Source organism: Caloenas nicobarica, chromosome 4 (genome assembly GCF_036013445.1).
Source record: "Caloenas nicobarica isolate bCalNic1 chromosome 4, bCalNic1.hap1, whole genome shotgun sequence".
NCBI lineage: Eukaryota > Metazoa > Chordata > Aves > Columbiformes > Columbidae > Caloenas > Caloenas nicobarica.
Genome location: NC_088248.1, coordinates 53,595,064 through 53,613,237, shown reverse-complemented (window position 1 = coordinate 53,613,237; position 18,174 = coordinate 53,595,064). Strand labels below are relative to the sequence as shown.

Below are 18,174 nucleotides of genomic sequence, written 5' to 3'. Positions count from 1 at the left end.
CAGCCTCCGGCAGAGTAGACAGAGACAAAGAAGGCATTCAGTAATTCTGCCTTCTCTGTATCTTCTGTCACCAGGGCACCCACCCCGTTCATCAGTGGGCCTACATTGCCTCTGGTGTTAGTTTTATCTGCCATGTATTTGAAGAACCTCTTCCTGTTGTCCTTGACCCCTCTCGCCAGGTTTAACTCTAAGGAGGCCTTAGCTTTCCTAGTTGCCTCCCTACATCCTCTGACAACAGCCTTATATTCTTCCCAAGGAGTAGGAGTACAGATGTTTGTAAACACTAATGAAGCTGACCTGCGGAGTGGGATGTTGGCTCATCTTCTGGGGTGCTGGAGGGAGCTCTCTTAACCCACTGAACTTTCCATAAGGTCTATGTCTGAAAGACTTGGTGTGGGGTGCAGTAAAGAAACATAGACTTGCAGCCAAATATGAAGTGGTGGGGGGAGGAAAGGGTGATAGAGCTATAATTCAGTAGCATTAATAGTCGTGTGTGTTTCGTAATACTTGAGTGATAACACATTTATAATTGTATGCAATAATTATGCAAAACGATATAACTAAATAAGTAGTAGTGATATGCTTATTAATATATTATTAGGCAATTACTTTCTTACCAGTGTATTGCTTAATCAGTAAATGCTTAATCATTGTACTCTCTTACATCAGTAATATTTCAAGCCTGCAGGTTAGAAGGTCTGAGTTAGACCCATGAAGCAACAATGTTCAAAGGAGAACATACTTAAACCAATGAAGATGTATATATCAACTCTTATTTCGCAGTGTTGGACCTTAGGTGCAAAAATGGCTGCCCACCTTATCAGATTGTTTAAATATTTTAACAAGAAATTAGTTTGATCAGTAGGAATTGCAGTCGTTGCCTCAGTTCAAACTCCATTTGAAAAGATCTCTTAATTTCTCATTCCTGCATGCTTTTTGGTTCTTTTTTGATTTCAGCAAAGGAAATAATAATTGAAATGCCCAGATCAAATGAAATGCTACACTTCTCTCCTTGAAGTACTAGCTTAGAAACACTGAAGACAGATTACTTTCTCAGGTCAACAATTTGCAATGGAAAGCACTGTTAAAGCATCAGCCAGCTTACTTCAGGCATATGTATGTTTCCTGAGATAACACATTCAGCTGTACAGTTAGTTTGAGGATAATACATATAATTCTGCTATAATAAAATAACTTCATTACAGAAGCCAGAGGAGTATGAAATCACTTCTTGCATTACACCATCGATTGATCATGAAACAGTAGATTGCATAGTTTGGTAATTTGTTGGGAAATGACTTGGCCGTAGTCTATACTGTTTCAGTCAGAGGAACTATGTATTTGCTGTATATAGCGAATAAACCAGGACTTTACTGAACACAAATATTTATATAGTGGAAAGTTTACAAGCCAGAGATTCTAAAGAATAATTTTATTTTAATGAAAAAAGTAGCGTAGAGATTCAAATCCTTCAAGGCAGAATTCAAGGAGGTCAGATATAGAAAGCAGATGAAGCAGCGAGGCTGAGGGGTGGGGGAAGCAGATTGAGCAGTGGACCAGAGCAATGGGGAAAATCAAAATCAGGACTGCAGAAGCTTTGCTCTATGTGCAAATGTTTCTCCTCTGACTACTATATTTGGTGTGCATTTTGAATTTCAGAAAATTGGTCATAACAAAAAATTTGCTTGTAATGAAATCCTTATATATGAAACTAAAGGAAATTATTATTCAAATTATTCTTTCTCAATTATTATATAAATTAGTATTTTTTTCTCCTTCTGCTTTCTAGTTAATGGTGCTCGAAAGGTAGAAGAAAATGTTTCAAGTTGGCAGAAGTTTGGAAGGAGAAAGGGAGGTGCAAAGACAGAAAATATGACACTGAAACAGAAGCACAAACATACATACAAATAGTTTGTCAAATTAAACACCACATGCCAAAGAAGTTGTAATATGCCTGTTAAGTACATCAATATGTTGGGTGTTTTTTTAAAGACAACCAGAATTTTTAATTTACTTTGAGCAAAGTAAGACTCTTCTGACTTCAACTGATTACACCAAATTCACTTACTGTGCACCAAGAAAACTTACCAGCTCCTGAAATCAGTCATCTCATGTATGTTGGATAGTGCAAAGGGTTACAACTGTGCACCAACATGGAGGAAACAATTTTCTTCCAAAAAGGAAAATAAGACTCATTCAGGCATTTCATTCCAGTGAGTATGCATGTGTCACAGCTATAGACATGGACAACCAAAACTCGGACTTCGTGTTTGTTCCAATCAGGTGTTTATCAGTATAAAGAACAAGTTTTACAGTAGATATGTATTTTCAGTAATACAATCATGGCATTCTTGTAAGCTATATTATCACACTATATGCGTACTTTTACACCACAATGAACACTTTTTTCAGACCTATGAACACTATTACATGATGAGTAATGTCCTAAGTAACAGAAATATATGTAATCAAAGGTATACAAATTTCTGCTTTTTTTTTTTTTTTGTACTACCATGGAAAGGCATTCTGTGAGAATTCATTTTTGCTCCAAATTTGACAAATTAATTTCTCTTTTTAAAGCAGTATTTCAATGTTATCACTGAGTTTCCAAAGCCAAAAAAACCTGCCTTTAGTGTTCCTGATATGAACTTTATCCTGCTTGCTTGTGTGAATGATAACTCAGTTCCCTGCTGCACTCTGTGTTGCCTTCTCCTGTCAATCTGCCTGAGGGAGACAGCAGAAAAAAGCCCCACTTCACTGCTTGACCCTCTCTTGTCTCATGTGGCTTTAACCTTGTAGCTTACTGCATGCTTCTGATATTCTTAAAGGAAAGAAGGACTGAAACAACAAAAATAAAACTTGGCAGGTGTTCTAGAGTTCATTTTTTTCATCAAGAAAGACTGGGACAGCCACCTGAGCACTAACAGTGGGCCATTCAGGTCAATGCCATATGTTACCACACTTGTTGTGTAGTCTGTCTTTGAGCTGCTCAGAAACTCCAGCTCTTAATCCAAGCGTTAGGTTGGTTCAGTAGGAATGAAACACCTAAATATTATTGAGGGTCTGGGTAATGGCATATGTGGTTACTTTGAAAATCAGAGTGCTTTTTGCCATTAGCTGCTGGCGTCCATATTGTGTTTATACCAACATTCACAAGTCTCATTTGCCCTTGTAGCAGGCAACATGGGCATCCCTCTGAGGAAGGTCTATATTGACCTGGCTTCTAATGAAATATCAAAATGCTATCACTAAAATGCCAGGTAGGACAATTAAGACCATATGAACTATAGATAGAGGTATATCCAGCATCTGTAAAGAAGTTCACCTCTGAGATCACTCTAAATTGCAAATGCTCCTACAGAAAGGGATGGTGACTTGCTCTGCAGCTGTTCCCAGGTTAAGCAATGTGGATGACTGACAAAGACTTTTGCACCTCATTGTGAAGATATTCTACCAAAAGATTAGGTGCTGACATGCTGGAGTAGTAGGGACCCAGTAAGAACTGCCAGTACAAATTCATGTAAGCAGATGGTTGACGGATTAGCAGATGCCAGATTTTTGGGGTCTCTTCTCACTGAAGAGAATAACTTTTGATGTGTGACTTAATGACTAAATCTTCTACTAGCCTATAGCTTACACAATAGACAGTACTGAGGATGTTCAAGAGAGATGTAAGGTGCTGTATGCACCTTGTTGCACCTCACCCTAAGAGACTAGATTCTGCAATCCTTGCAATTTTGCTGTGAATATCACAGTAACTGGTGATCTTTAGAAAAAGAGTCAAAAATGTGGAGATATTCAAAACCTGACTGAACATGGTCCTGGGCAAATGCACAACTACTGAAATAAAAGGATTGCATAAAAATCTCGGCTTCCATGAAAAAGGAGATTGCTTTCCATATTGCTGCAGGGAAAGGATTGAAACTATCAGAGGGGTGAAACAACAGGAGCAAGATCAAAGAGAAAAGAAACATACACATGTCAAAATCATGTTTATATTTACTCATATATTTATATTTACTCAAATATTTACTCAGTCTGCAGATTTTAGGGGACTTGATTCATGATTTTTGAACATTTTGGAAATATCATTGGAGACTAAGATTCATTTGAGTCACTTCCTGGGACATCTTTAAATAATCTGATGTATATGCTAGAGCTAAACCACCAAAATGTCTCATTTTAAAGGAATCTTTACCTGCCCAGCTGATTTAGCTTTCATCTGGGTTTTTGTTGCTGAAGGTAGACAAAGCCTGCTGCAGAAAAGATGACAATCTGCCCCAGAAAATGTAAGATGCAAAAAATTTGTGAAGGAAACTTCACAAATTATTTGGCCTGGAACAGAAGTGCCAGTAGAATGGTATAAGAGAGATTTTGAGTCCAATAAATGCAAGTCTTTGGAGGCCACAATAAAATTGGATTCTAGTGACAGTGCATGTGTATGAAAATTCACTGCAGTGTCAGACATCCCAGATGCCTATTTTATCAGGAATCATTATGCTGCTCAGTGTTCCAGGAACAGTTCTGGACAATGAAATAGCTTTTGCATTCAAGGAGGTGACAGTTAGTCACCAGGCATTTAGCTGCCGGGCATAAAGGCCATGGCTTGCGAAAAAGGTTTGTTTGAAAGAAGAGAGTGCATGTCTGTGTTATTAACTGGAGACTAAGAGTAAACTTTTAAATTAAATATGCTGCAGCTCAGGCAATATCTTGGGCTCAGAATCATTGATGGTGGGGTGATGGGGTGGTCTGAGTTCCGCCTGAGCTTATTTAGAGTCAGGACTGCCACCGAATCTAGCCAAAGATTTGGTTTGAAATCTTTCATTTGTGAATACATATTTCAAATGTAAGAATCTAATAAAATGAGAGCATGCATTTGAATATGCCTGTGATGAATACATACCACAGAGGAAATAGTAATTTATATATGAGCATTCAGTTGAAGGCTGTATCCTTTGGGAACGGGTATAATTCAGCAGTCTCCTCAGCTCCAGGGAGCAAAGAAATAATAAATAACAAATGAGCAGTTGAAGTAAAACTAATCAAACCAAAACAAATCAGTACAAAATAAAAAGCCCCTCCAAAAGGTATTCTGACCCAGAAACCATTTTATAAATGATGGACTCTCACATTCATGGGAAGAATCTTGCAACTAAAAGGTGGAACTGTCATGTGGTCATTAATAATGTCATGAGGCTGGGTGCACTGAAAAGATCTGACAGGCAGGCTTGGTACACAGCTCTCCGACCTGCCTGCTGGAAACAGTGTTGAATACTGTCACTGTCCCTCAGCTATGACAAACAGCGGTAGAGCAAGAAAGGGAGAGATACAGAGAGAGAAATAATTCTCTCTTTTGTTTTGAAACAGCTTTAAGATCACTCAGGAAAAAAAGAAAGTGATTTAGCACAAAATACCGTTGGCAAGTCAGACATTATTTGTAAAGGTTTGACCAGGAAGCCAATAGAGAAATTCACATGCAATTCAATATTTACTGGAGAAAAAAGCATTACAATTTTCCTTTCATTTTCCTTGTCACTTTCTTTATGTGTTGGATCCTGTTTTGGATTGCAGGTAGGAGAAAGCAGACTGATGCTGCACCGGGAGCTCCTGGGGTTTTGAAACCCAGGGACTGTTCTGACATTGAGAATTCCTGTGGAGACACACTGTCTTCCCCTTTCATTTGCAGTCTGGTTAATGAGCCTGTAAATTGAATTAGCTCAGTCTAAGTGCTCAAAATCCAAGCTGAAATGAAAACAAGATTAGAATAGTGTATGTAGGCTACACTTGTTTTGGTGCCTTTGGTTTCCTGAGGAATGCAATAAGGCTGAAATAATAACAAAAGAATATGCGACTGAAGATATATGATTCATTATAATGTACAAACTAACCTATTAAAGAGGGTTCAAATATCAGAGTGCTGGGTACTGAGGTGGCAAGTCAGTGATTCCTGGTTTAAAAAGGTTAAGTTTGCCTAAAGAAGGTGACACCTTATTTCCACCTCCCCATTTACCCACCCACCCCCACAGTGATATGTGCATATCCTTTTGGACGATTTTTTGCATCTCTTGTTTTAAACAGCAAATGAGTGGCCCAAGGAAGTGACTGCAAATTAGAGTCAAGAATAACTGGTTTTATAACAACCATGCACTGAAGTGTGAGGAAAAAGATGGACACCACTGCGTCATTTTTTCCCAATGATTTTGAAGAAACCGGTGCTAAAAGAAGGAAGCATAATTTGTCTTCCCAAGCTTTTCCTTCCTCTATAGACCAAACCCCACATGTTTTAGCAATCAGAGAAGGAAGGTGTCTCTCCCCTGCCTCTCCGGCCCCCTCTGCACCTGCCTGGGGTTGCTGCGTGCCAGCCTTGGCCAGACACCGACTCTCACGGTACCTGACATCCCTGTGCTGATGAGTGAATCACCAGTCCAAGCTCCTCTGTTTCCACTGGCTAAACTCTGAATTTCTGTTGGTATAAGGTCAGTGATTTCACCCAGCGTCAGCGTGGTTTCATCAGTCAGTCCAGACAAGCATTTGCTGACATTATTTCCCTGCTCATAGTAAGGGTTTGTCAGATTCAAACGGAGTGAGGTGATTCCCAATTCAGTGGCTGAGATCCACAGAGGTTAACAGAGTTAATGATTCATCTCTCTTGCAATTAGCTCAGCCATTAAAAAAACCAATACCCTAACGCCCTGCCCTCCACCTGATCTTTCTCTTTTCACTTCTAGTTTTGGTTATGGGTCACTGTCCGGTGGAAAAGTCAAACTGGTTTCATCTCTTCTGTGTCCATGTATGGCTCCAGATCTCATAAAGATTCACCTTTGGGAAGTCATGGCTATTAAGCTCTCCTCAGGGGCACACAAGACAAAGCTGATATGTTTCTGTTATTCTGAAGGCTGTATGAAATGCGTTCCTCTCCATCTAGGGTTTAATACGTTTGTATATACATAAATATTTCCTTCACCAAAATGGATATCCACTCTATCTTAAATTAAAAATAGCACAGCAGTCCAGGGATTGGGTGACTTTTCTTACCAGGTAGTGGCCATATGGGAAATCACAGTGTATGCAGATCATCTTTCTTATACAAGAGTCAGTCTGCTGTTATGTACATAAACAGTAGTTGGAAAAAGCCAACTTCACAAGATTTTGGAGTCTTTCTTTTCTCAGAAATGATCTGAAGATGTGGAGAACAAACAACATATACGGATTTATCAAGTTTTGAATAAAAGAAACCCACAGAAAGAATACTAACAATAACATTAGCTACTGACAATGACACTAAATGAATGTCATTTATCTCATTTTCATCACTCTTATTCCCACGTGTGAAATGAGAGTTAAGCTGCATTATTATATCTACTGTCTACAATCACAATAGCTATGTGGTTTTCTAAGGAGAAAAAAATGATAGGAAGAAAGGGCTAAATATGATATTCTCCTGCAAAAGCCAGAGACACGAACCCAAAAATAATATTCTAAGCCACTAGTAGTCATATTTTTGAGAGAGGCATACAACATCTGTGCTTCAAGTCAGATGTAGGGTTTTGGTAGACATTTGCGTGCTCGTCAGCAGAATTTCTATACAGTCTGCAAGAAGTAACTTGTAAGTACTCCCACAGAAGTATTAATTTGACCAAAAAAGGGCTGCTTTGATCCCTGCACTGATCCCCTCAGAGTTCAAGTCCCAAAATAAATATTACCTATCCAAAAACCCAGGCTGGATTTAAACTGACCTGAAAAAAATTTTGTAGTCTAAGAATAAAATTTTAAAAACGTAAGCCTACCCATAGTACTTATAAATCCTTTCAATTTCTTTATAAGTGTCTCAGAATAATTCTAGTAAAACTATGTAATTAAATCTTTCTTGTCTCCAAGGAACATTTAAGAGATATATTTAAATAGAGTCACTCACTAATGAAGTGTTGACAACTTAGCAGTAAGACTCAGCAGCTATTTAACAGAACACAACAACTCAAGAGGGAGACGACCACACCCAAAATTTAACAATGCAGCATTTGACAATCTATTTGGATTTTGTCCAAAATATTAAAAGCAACATGTAGGCCTATGTCATACTTTAATCTCAGCCAGAAACCAAGCACCACACAGCCACTTGTTCATTTCCTCCTGGTGGGATGGAATAATTGGAGGAGATAATTGGAAAAGTAAAAGTGAGAAAACTCATGGATTGAGATAAAGGCAGTTTAATAAGTAAAGCAAAAGCCATGCATGTGAGCAAAGCAAAACAAGGGATTCATTTACTACTTCCCATCAGCAGCCAGGTGTTCAGCCATCTCCAGGAAAGCCAGATTTCATTGCACAGAACAGCTTTTTGGGAAGACAAACACCATCACTCTGAACGTCCTCTGCTTCCTTCCTCTTCCCCTAGAATATGTACTGAGTCTGACATCATATGATATCGGATATCCCTTTGGCCAGCCTGGGTCAGCTGTTCTGGCTGTGCCTCCCAGATTCTTGTGCATCTCCAGCCTTCTGGATGAAAAGTCCTTGACTTGTTATAAACATTGCTTGGTAACAACTAAGTCTTCAATGTATTATCAACATTCTTCTCATACTAAATCCGAACCACAGTGCTATACCAGCTACTAGGGAGAAAATTAACTACATCCCCCTTGAAACCAGGACAGCTAACATATAAAATTATAAAAAGGATTACAAGGATTTTGTGTCTGGTACATATATTAATATAAGAATTTATGAGTCAAAAGATGAAAGAAGTTTGATAGAATTTGTTTTAAATTTTATTTAGCTGATATTACCCAGAGATACTATCTGTGAACATGGATAGCCTGGAAAATGCGCTTGGCGTACTTAACATGAGAAAGAGCAGAAATAAATTGAATTTCACTGGAGTGTTAGTTCTTTCCCCCTATTTTATTCCAATGTAAGTGAATGCCAGATCCTTTTAATTCCTATACTTGTGTTATTTTCATTTTTCAACAACAGGCTCAACACAGAAAGATGGTCTATGTCGCTAGTGGGAGGTAAGAGAAACAGATGTATAAAGAATCTCAGGACAGGGTTCAGGTATCCCTGCTGCCACTGAGGCTGTTTCACGTGGAGCTCTGAGAATGGAAATGATTCTCCGAAGCTTTCATGTTGATTTTTTAATCTTTGTTCACAATGAAGAGGGACTGTTTGCAGTCCCTGAAAATTAACCTTGAATACTATCATGAGTCTGAGAATCATTTTTCTTTCCAAGCAAAGAATAAACCTCTTTTTAAATTTCCTGGTTGTTTCTTCATCATTGAAACAACGATATATGCAGTATGGGTACAGGAGACAATATTATTCCTAGTGAATCAATGCTTCCTGTAGTAGGTTCTTCTTCCAGATCTTTGGTAGTATTTGGATTGTGACATTTGATAGAGAAGGACTATCAGATTTTAGGCCAGATTTCAAACAAAGATGTTATAAACAGCACAAAACGATGGGAGCGCATTTTCACATTTAGGAAGCTTAAGCAGAATTTACAAGAAATGTATACAAATATTTTACTCTACTATTAATGTCTTCTAATCTCGAGTTTTTTCTTTTGCAACACAGCCTCACCTATAGTTTCCAATATTAATGTCAGTAAACCAAATCGGAGATGGGCTCAAGCAGAGCCATTGTGGAATGATCAGACAGAAAGCAGTTTTTGTCATACTTTTCTAATGGTTGCTCCACAGCCTAGCAACCTTTTAGTTGACAGTGACACCCACGTGTGTTCTTTGCTAGATTCTGGCATCTGGACCTCTTTCCCTGGGTCTTGTCTGTTGTGCTCAGCAGGGAGGTGATTTGGTGGTGAGGTGCACAGTCGGTTCTTCATTCTACGCAGAGGAGGACATGTCTGGACTGCGTATGTGGCCTGACAAATTGTGAGGTTCACAGTTGACCATGATGCTACTTGGGCAGACAGAACTTAATGTCTACCTTAATATCTAGCCATTACATTGTATGAGGGAACAGTCTGGCTGAGCAATTACCTCTTATGACGTGCTTTTTTGGTCTTTGTTGAATTAGAGATTTTTTTCCTGATGCATCACACCTATAAAACTTTTTTTTTTTTTTTCATAATGCAGTTTTCTTTCCTCTACAAATTACTGCTATAATGGAAATATTTTTCTCTCACTATTTTCATCTATTATTCTAGAACACAGAAAAAATATACCAAAGATCTTAATGTGGAGATCAGCATATAAATTCAATCCTATTCTAGACTCTCAAATTTGTGGCCACTGAAAATTCTGGTGGCCAGCTACTGGCTAAACCTTCTGAAGAGAGAGCTAACACTTACACACATCCTATGATGACCACTTACCTGACTAGAAAAAAAGGGAGCTACAAACAATGAATTTTGAGGCTGGCTGTGTAAGAGAATAAATAAACAATTACACCTGTTATTAGCCATGTGACGTGGGTCAAAGTTTGCAGCCACTATTCTTACTATTGTAGTCAGTAGGCTAGAAGTACTTGACAGGCTGTCCTGAAGAAGGAAAACAGGTCTGTGCCTCATATTACTCAGATATTTAACATATTTAAGAGCTGACCTTTTGACTTGGTTCAGAGTAAATAAACAAAATAAGTTTTCGGCAGAAACTGAACTACGTCATAAAGACAGATGCTCTTCATGGACCTCCGCTTCTGTGTTTAGCTCAGCACCTTGGCTCCTATGGAAACCTACTGAGGAAAAAGCAACAATGAAAGAACTGTGCTGAAATGGTCGTGAATTTCAGGCTACAGTCATTGACTAGCTTTTCAGATAAAATGTGGAGCGTTTCTCACTAAAGAGTTTGGAAATGGAGGCTTTCCACTACCCCTGGCAAAAAAGGTAGCATAAAGATCCCATATGTCCTCTTGCCTCCTTGTGCGCCTGTGTACATGGCCCAGATAGACGTGTTGATTTCCTCATTCAACTCCTTCATTATATAGATTGCAGAAACAATGGACCCAGCTCACTAATGTAAACAGAAACATAGACACAGAAACTTGCCACTCTATCTAACAATTGTTTAACAGAGTTTAAATGGAATCTACAAACAAAAATAAATGACAGTGTAAAGCACTTGTCATATGAATAATTAGACATTATAATAGCAACAGTATTCTCAGTCTGTTCTCATCTGTAGTGTTTCTGTTCAGCAGCTGCTATGCCTGACAAACAATTGTCAGATGCAAGAATTCCCTCATGGGTACCTGGACATGCTCTGTGTATCCTCCTGAACTTTACTGCAGTTAAAATGTTATTCTGGACCTGCAGAAAATAGATAGATGTTTTGCTAGCTTAGCAAATGGGAATATTCCTTCTCTGAGCAAGTGGGAAATGCACTAAATCTGTCTCAGCTGTAAACAATTTTAGCATTCACTGTTCAAATCATCTGCTTTTGTAATCTCTAAAGTATTAGAGCATCTTGGTCACAGATTTTACTTACTTGTAGCAGACTAAAAAACCTCAATTTTTCTCATGTGTTTTTATAAACCAAAAAAACCTTCTTCCCATCAATAGATGGGAAAGCCAGGGCTCTTGAATATCTGGGTCCTGATGATTGCTCTGCTAATTGTGCATTAATAATTAGAGATTACAGGAATATGCTTCTAATTACTACCAGTGTAATAAAGATAGAGGCAGTTGCAAACAGACTTTGTAGAGTGAAGAAAAATTAGTATCACAAGGCATATCACTGTGAATTCTTGCCATCTGTCTAATGATGAGTGACACCAGTGTGAATGGTATCAAATCAGCCTACAGATTTGCTATGTATATTTAGTAACCCACAAATACATAAGGCAAAATGGCCCCACTTACACTGTGCATCAAAACAGAGAGTATAATGCATTGTCATAAGGTAAACTGCTCTATTAAAATCGTCACATGTTCAGACATGAAGAAGGCATTTGTTGATTTCAACCTAGTTCATTTCTTATTTGGAGATCTGTTTTCTTCTAAAAGTCTCATTTTCATGATTTGAATTTCATTTCTTGGCTTTTAGTATTTTAATGCTACCAATTTTAACAGTTCTTTATACCTTGGCCTTTTATTCTCTGATCAATGGGAATGTGATGAGGTCCATTTTTACAGTAGTTGGGAATGGTACACTCTTCGTTAGCAAAATGCAAACAATCTTTGCTGCTTAATATACACAGCTAGATACTCTTTCAAGCATTTTGCTACAGTTGAATGTCATTGATTGATGGTCCTTTCCTGAGGGGAAGCTGGTAGTGCTCTAAACTTACAGAAATGGAGTGCCTAGGACAGATTCTCTACTTGTATAAGATGCTGAAATTGAAGTATGTATATATATATATATATATATATATGATAAACTCTGACAGCTAGATGTCACCTACATATTAAAGAAATTGTGTCAGGTTTATAAATGAGACAAGGGTTTCCTTCTGTTCTTTTTTCCTTCCTGATACTATTATAAGGGTCTCACATGATGTAATGTCATTGCTCCTTTAGCTTAGTTCAAAGCTTTAATCTTAAATGGTTTAAAGACTTTGCCTCACCTTACCTAATATCAGTTATTTAAAAGGTAAGTATTCAGACTAAGCTTATTAATTAGACTTTCTCTGCTTCCTCTGTTATGGAAGAAAGATGCGATGATTTGCCTTCTGCAGTCACTTTCCTGCGTGGACTCTGGAAGATTCTTAGATTTCTATCTCAGAGCAGATGTTTGCCTTTCAGGCTGCCCTGGACAGCATCTGTCCCCTGGGCTTCATCCAGTACTGTTATCTTGGCTGTGTCAGGAAGAAGCATCAAAAGTCAACAACTAGCAGAAGCATCATCTTCTTTGTTCCTTTCAATTTAGTGATAAATTTGAATGTAATAAAATGTGAGGCTTTTACTGGAAACCATATTCTTTGGCATAACATCAAAGTAATGGGCTAGTCCAGTTTCTTGAGAGATGAGGCAGAGTCAAAGAAGAGGCAATAGATGTAATACCTTCTATCCAGGTTTTAATTTGTTTATCTGTTTATTTATTTATTTATTTATTACAGGGTGCTTCTCTATTCAGGAGAAATCTCTATAGTGACATATTTTTTCTTCTTTGTGTGCTTTGACTTTATGCTTGCTGGGCCCCCTGGCCTCAAATTAATCAAAGTAGAACATTAGGACCAAACCAAGTAGAAACAAAACCTAACAGTATCCAAATGATTCAGCAAGAGTCATAATTATGGGTAAGAAATATCTCATTACTGCAAAACCCTGACAGGTTAGCTTATAATGGATACTGCTCATTAAATGAAACAACCCTTCGAATGAAAATAATTTTGTCTAGAGGAGCTAGAAAGTGACAAACACAAATATAATAGCTGGCAGGGTGCAGCATCAAAGTGGGCAAGTGGAGTTAGTGTCAGCAGTTGCTACAAATTTTATTCTACAGAGGGGACAAAGATGCTTACTCATGGTCCATCCTTTTTGCCTTTGCTGAGAACACACACCCAGCAGATGGTACAAATTTGTGCATTTCAGGTCTTTGAACTCCTAAATGTCTTATGTCATGAATAGAACTGGTTTAAAGTCTGTAATCTGTTTCCTGCTGGCTGTCTACTCTTACCCTCAAAGTCACATGTTTGCCCAGAGAAGGTCCACAGCTCAAACAGCAAGAAGAAATATTAAACATGTAAACACCTCACTCAAGGGGCACTCTTCACTGTGCTTAACTATTTTTCTGCAGAGAAAACTGTGCATACAGTTTCTCATTTCTCATAAAAAGACATAAAAATATTTCCCAGTAAATAATGGAATTGCCATGAAACTATATGATGAGGTAATTTCCTGCTAACAGGGAACAAGATGCTAACAGTATTTGGAATGTTTGTAAAATGTTGTACTGATTAATTCTGTGTTTATTCAACACTACATTAAATTTTTCAAATCACTCAGGTAGCATCAAATATTTTGCACTATAGACAATACAAGCTTTCCTGTTACTTGCAATATGCATAAAATGGTTTCTGTGTTAAAGAATATATAGCAGCAATTAGAGGAGATTAAAATATTATAAGTGTTGTGCAAAATATTTATCTTATAGAAGCTCAGATTTCTTAATCTGTGGCAATTGATTGCAAAGTATTCGGAGTTTTTGTTGATTTTTTAAAAAACAAGAATGTTAAAAAAGTTATTTACTGTTGGTTTTGAAGTCAGTTTTTATTAATAATGAACTGTATCTATTAACAAAACTCCTGTGGTCAAGTGGCTATGTTACAGTGTGATTCAACCCTCCTAAAAATGAATTTCACAAGGTGTCTTACAGCTGTGTTCAATATTGGTACAGACTTTGGTACAAACTGTTTTTCTTCTTGAAAAGATGAGTAGCAATGCATTTTAGCTCTTGTAATATTTTTACCTATTTTTTTTCCATGTGAATAATAGTAGTTGACAATACAGTGAATCACCTCATTTTAGAAAGCAGTGCAGCAACAATGAAATTATAAAATGCCGCTAATCACTTGTGTTTCTATTTTGTAGATGGAAAAGAAATAATTTTTGAGTTTAGTCACAAAAATTGTGATTTTACTTGGGCTGAAGAGCAGTATTTTCATTCCCCTTGCTCAAAAGAAATTCACAATAACTCCCACCTAATTGCTGAAAGATTTGAAATACCATTTCCAAAATCTTGGCCAGAAAGCCTCCTCAGATGCTTGAAGCTCTGCAGCTGCTCATGACCACAGGCGTTACCGTTCTGGGTTGGCTGAGCATCTAGGGACTCATTTCATGCCTACACCTGTCGAGGGGTCACAGGCTGCAGGAAGCAATTCAGTATTCATGAGTCTAGAGAGAAAATGATGCCGTAGAGAGGGCGTAGAGAATGTTTACCAGTAAAGTGAGAAGGGGATGGAGTTCTCAGTGCTGCTCTAAGAGATGCTTTGCACTTTAAATGGAGAGAAAAAACAGAAATAACACTGTAAGTAGGGATCATTGTGCAAACTCAGAGCCAGCTTGGGGGTCTAAGGTCATCCTGCATGATATTGAGTAGACATAGCCAGAAACCTCAAGTGTGGATTTGTTAATTTTACATCTAGAGCTGGGTGCCTAACACTGTGCAAACCTCTGCTTGTGATTTGCTGGGATAGGGAAGTTTGCTTCCCCTGTGGTTGAATCCACCTTACCCTACTTTTCTTTGTTTGATTCTTGTTGCCCCAATTAATTAGTTTTCTCCTATTCCTTGTTCAGATTCCCCTGGTCTAGTCACTTGAATAATTGACAAAACAGAACAGAGACTGTGGTTACTGCCTGGTACTAGCTGTGGCTCGATTTTATTTAATACCACTGTGTTGCAACAAAGTGTGACTAATTACTTTTCCACTGCTGTCTCAGTCTGTGAAAAGGACAGCATCACAAAAAAAAAAAACCTTTGGTGAATGAGGTTTGACTGGAATTAAGTGTTTTGGTGAAAGAAGTGTACCCATCATTGACTCCAGTACTGAATTTTGCAATTTTCCCTTCAGGTGTAATGTATATAAACATTTTTGACTCCGCAGACCTTGTAAAAAACTCATCCTCTTCGCCTGTCTCAGGAAACAAAAACTCCACTCATATAAACTTGTGTAATATCTATTATTGTGTTGATAATGTGTGGGTTTCAATTTTTATTTTAATCAGTTGATATAATTTCTCCCTTTCTTGCTTTCTTCCTTAGTGCTAAAAAGTACACTATGGCTTTTTAATATTTAATTGATGGGATCATTTTACGGGTTTTAGTTTAAAGGTAACCATAGCACAAATGCATCCATTATTAACTGCAGAATGGCACTGTAGCTTCTTGGGAACCCTCTTTAGTTTAATATGAGAACCCCTGTCAACAGAAAACAGCGCTGATATTGTTGTCAAGTGTGACAGACTGGCAAATGCAATGGGCACCACACTGGAACAATGCAAACTGCTTATATCAATGGAAGAGGCGATGTTTAAAAGTGAGATGAAGGCGGAGAGCGAGAGGCTCTTGAGGAAGGTGCGATTCCGCGTCGCGTCCTCACACAGCGGGAGGGTGCTGAAGGAGGTGTACACCAACGGGGAGGCTGCCGACTCGCTGGACTCCGAGTATGCCAGCAGCTCAGAGACCGACCAAACCAGCCGACTGAGTGAAGTGGACGGGCAGCAGAACGGACACGTAGGGTCCGAGTGCGATGAAAATGAGAATGAGCAAGACGACTTGCTCATTTTAGTCCGAGCTACTAAAGAGAGGGGGTTTGGTACAAAGCGAGTGAACATCCTCAGCAAAAATGGCACAGTCAGGGGAGTCAAGCATAAAGTCAGCGCTGGTCAAGCCCTCTTTGACAATTTGGCAAAAGTATTTCAGGTAGGTGATATGGTCCTGCTGGCTGTAAGCCCTGTGTCTGTCCCTTTTAACTCCCCACATTTTCTTTCCCTTTGTCCAAACCTCTCTCGTTCATGGTTTCTCAAACTCTGAATTCAATTCTGCTTCATTCCCGTTGCTGTCTGATTGCTGTTCTTGCTTACTCTTTCTGGAACACACCATCTTCACACTCCAAATCGACTGCGAAATTTTTATTTCAAATTTGACTTAAAGTTTGTTGACTAGAAATATGTATGTTGTGCTTCCCATGTATGGACCAGGAAAGAAACCTAACAGAGGAATTAACTGGAGATATGTACAGATCCACTGTACAGAGATGTATCAGGTTTCCACTCCTATTATATTAGTTCTAAGGAGTTTACGATGTTATCTGCTGTCCCCTACATGTAAATATGTATAGTTGCAAATTCCATTGTGTTTAATCTGCAAAGTAGATCAAATTAGATGCGGGATGGCAGCAATGATAGTTTTCCTATATGAAAATTTCAGGGGAATGAAACTTAGACAGAGGTCTCTTTTATTAATGTCTGTTTTCCATTTATTTTGTAGAAGGAGCAGAATATCTGTATTTGAAACAGTATATACCACACTGATGCCTTAGGCTGAGAAATACAGACCTCAGAAAAATCGAGATAAAAGTTCTAAAAAATTCAGCTTAGATATGTAATTTACCTATATGCACTATGCAAGTCTAATAAGCATTACTACCCAAAGAGAAACAGGTATGCAACCAAACTCTTTCTAAAATTTACTATAATCCAGAATTAGGATGGTTGCTTAAATTAAACAGTAATTGACCTCAAGGCATTATTTTAAAAGCATTTATGCAGTTTTACAGCATGGGGAATTTGATATTTGTAATGACTGCTGTGTATTGAAATGAAATCTTCTGAAAGTTCTTTCTTATTTTGAAGTGAAGTTATTTCATAATACATTTAGAAATGGCTATAGATTAACATTAATTGCTTTTGAATATGAATTTATCCTCTACATTGTACCTAAATTCTAACAGTCTTTCTGTCAATACTGATGTTCCTGTGCAAGATTAATATTTCAAAGATGAATTAGCTGTTCATTTTTGTTCTTTACATCACATAGCACTCCAATAGCTTGCATTCTTTCAAGGCACTCAGTGAAAAGTTTATCCTTGAGTATAAAATTTATAGATATGAGTTAGGAAGTGTTAACTAGGGCATGTCTGGATTCTTCTCCAACCTTGATTCCAAATACTGTTCCATGCTTCACTACATGGAGTACACCATTTCACCTCACCAGCCTCCTTCCCTCCTAAAAGCTTCCTTCTGCAGTGTCAGTGACACCAAGCTAAGGAATTTGAATCATCTAAATAAATGGATGTGGCCAAAGACATAGTGTCCCTGTCATCTTGCTGTTTCTATCTCTAGTTTTAGGCTGGAAGTTCTTCAGAAAAGGTTCATGGACTGAAATCAATGTACTTTGATTGCAATTAAGTTTCTTTATTCCTATCAGAGTTACAGCTAGGATCAGCACTATTTCCATGCCAGAAGACAGGAAGACTTGAGAGGAGGCACATCCATCAGATAACTTCAGAAAACTGTGTAGCCAAGTCTAGCACAAAAGTCCATAATTATAACCTGTAAAATATTAATGTTTTAAAAGGTGACAGGGATCTCATATTGACCATACTTTACAGCAGAAGAAAGTGGAAAAATGAAACTATCAGGTGAAAACAAACTATTCAGTTTTTTATACTGCACATAATTACACTTAACAACTCTCTGCTACAGTCATTGTAAAGGCTAAAAAATAGGCAGGTTTTGAAAGCACATGAGGAAAATATATGGGCAACTGAGCAGCTTCTGCT

The 18,174-nt window shown here is 38.0% G+C and overlaps 1 protein-coding gene across 1 annotated transcript in view; it reads left to right on the top strand.

Annotated features, from left to right (window-relative positions):
* The first annotated feature begins 15,917 nt into the window (after positions 1-15,917).
* GRXCR1 (glutaredoxin and cysteine rich domain containing 1) overlaps positions 15,918-18,174 on the top strand; it is a 39,259-nt gene continuing 37,002 nt past the window's right edge. The window contains exon 1 of the mRNA XM_065634601.1: positions 15,918-16,313. Coding sequence (XP_065490673.1) covers positions 15,918-16,313 — 396 coding nt within the window. The remainder of the gene's footprint in view (positions 16,314-18,174) is intronic.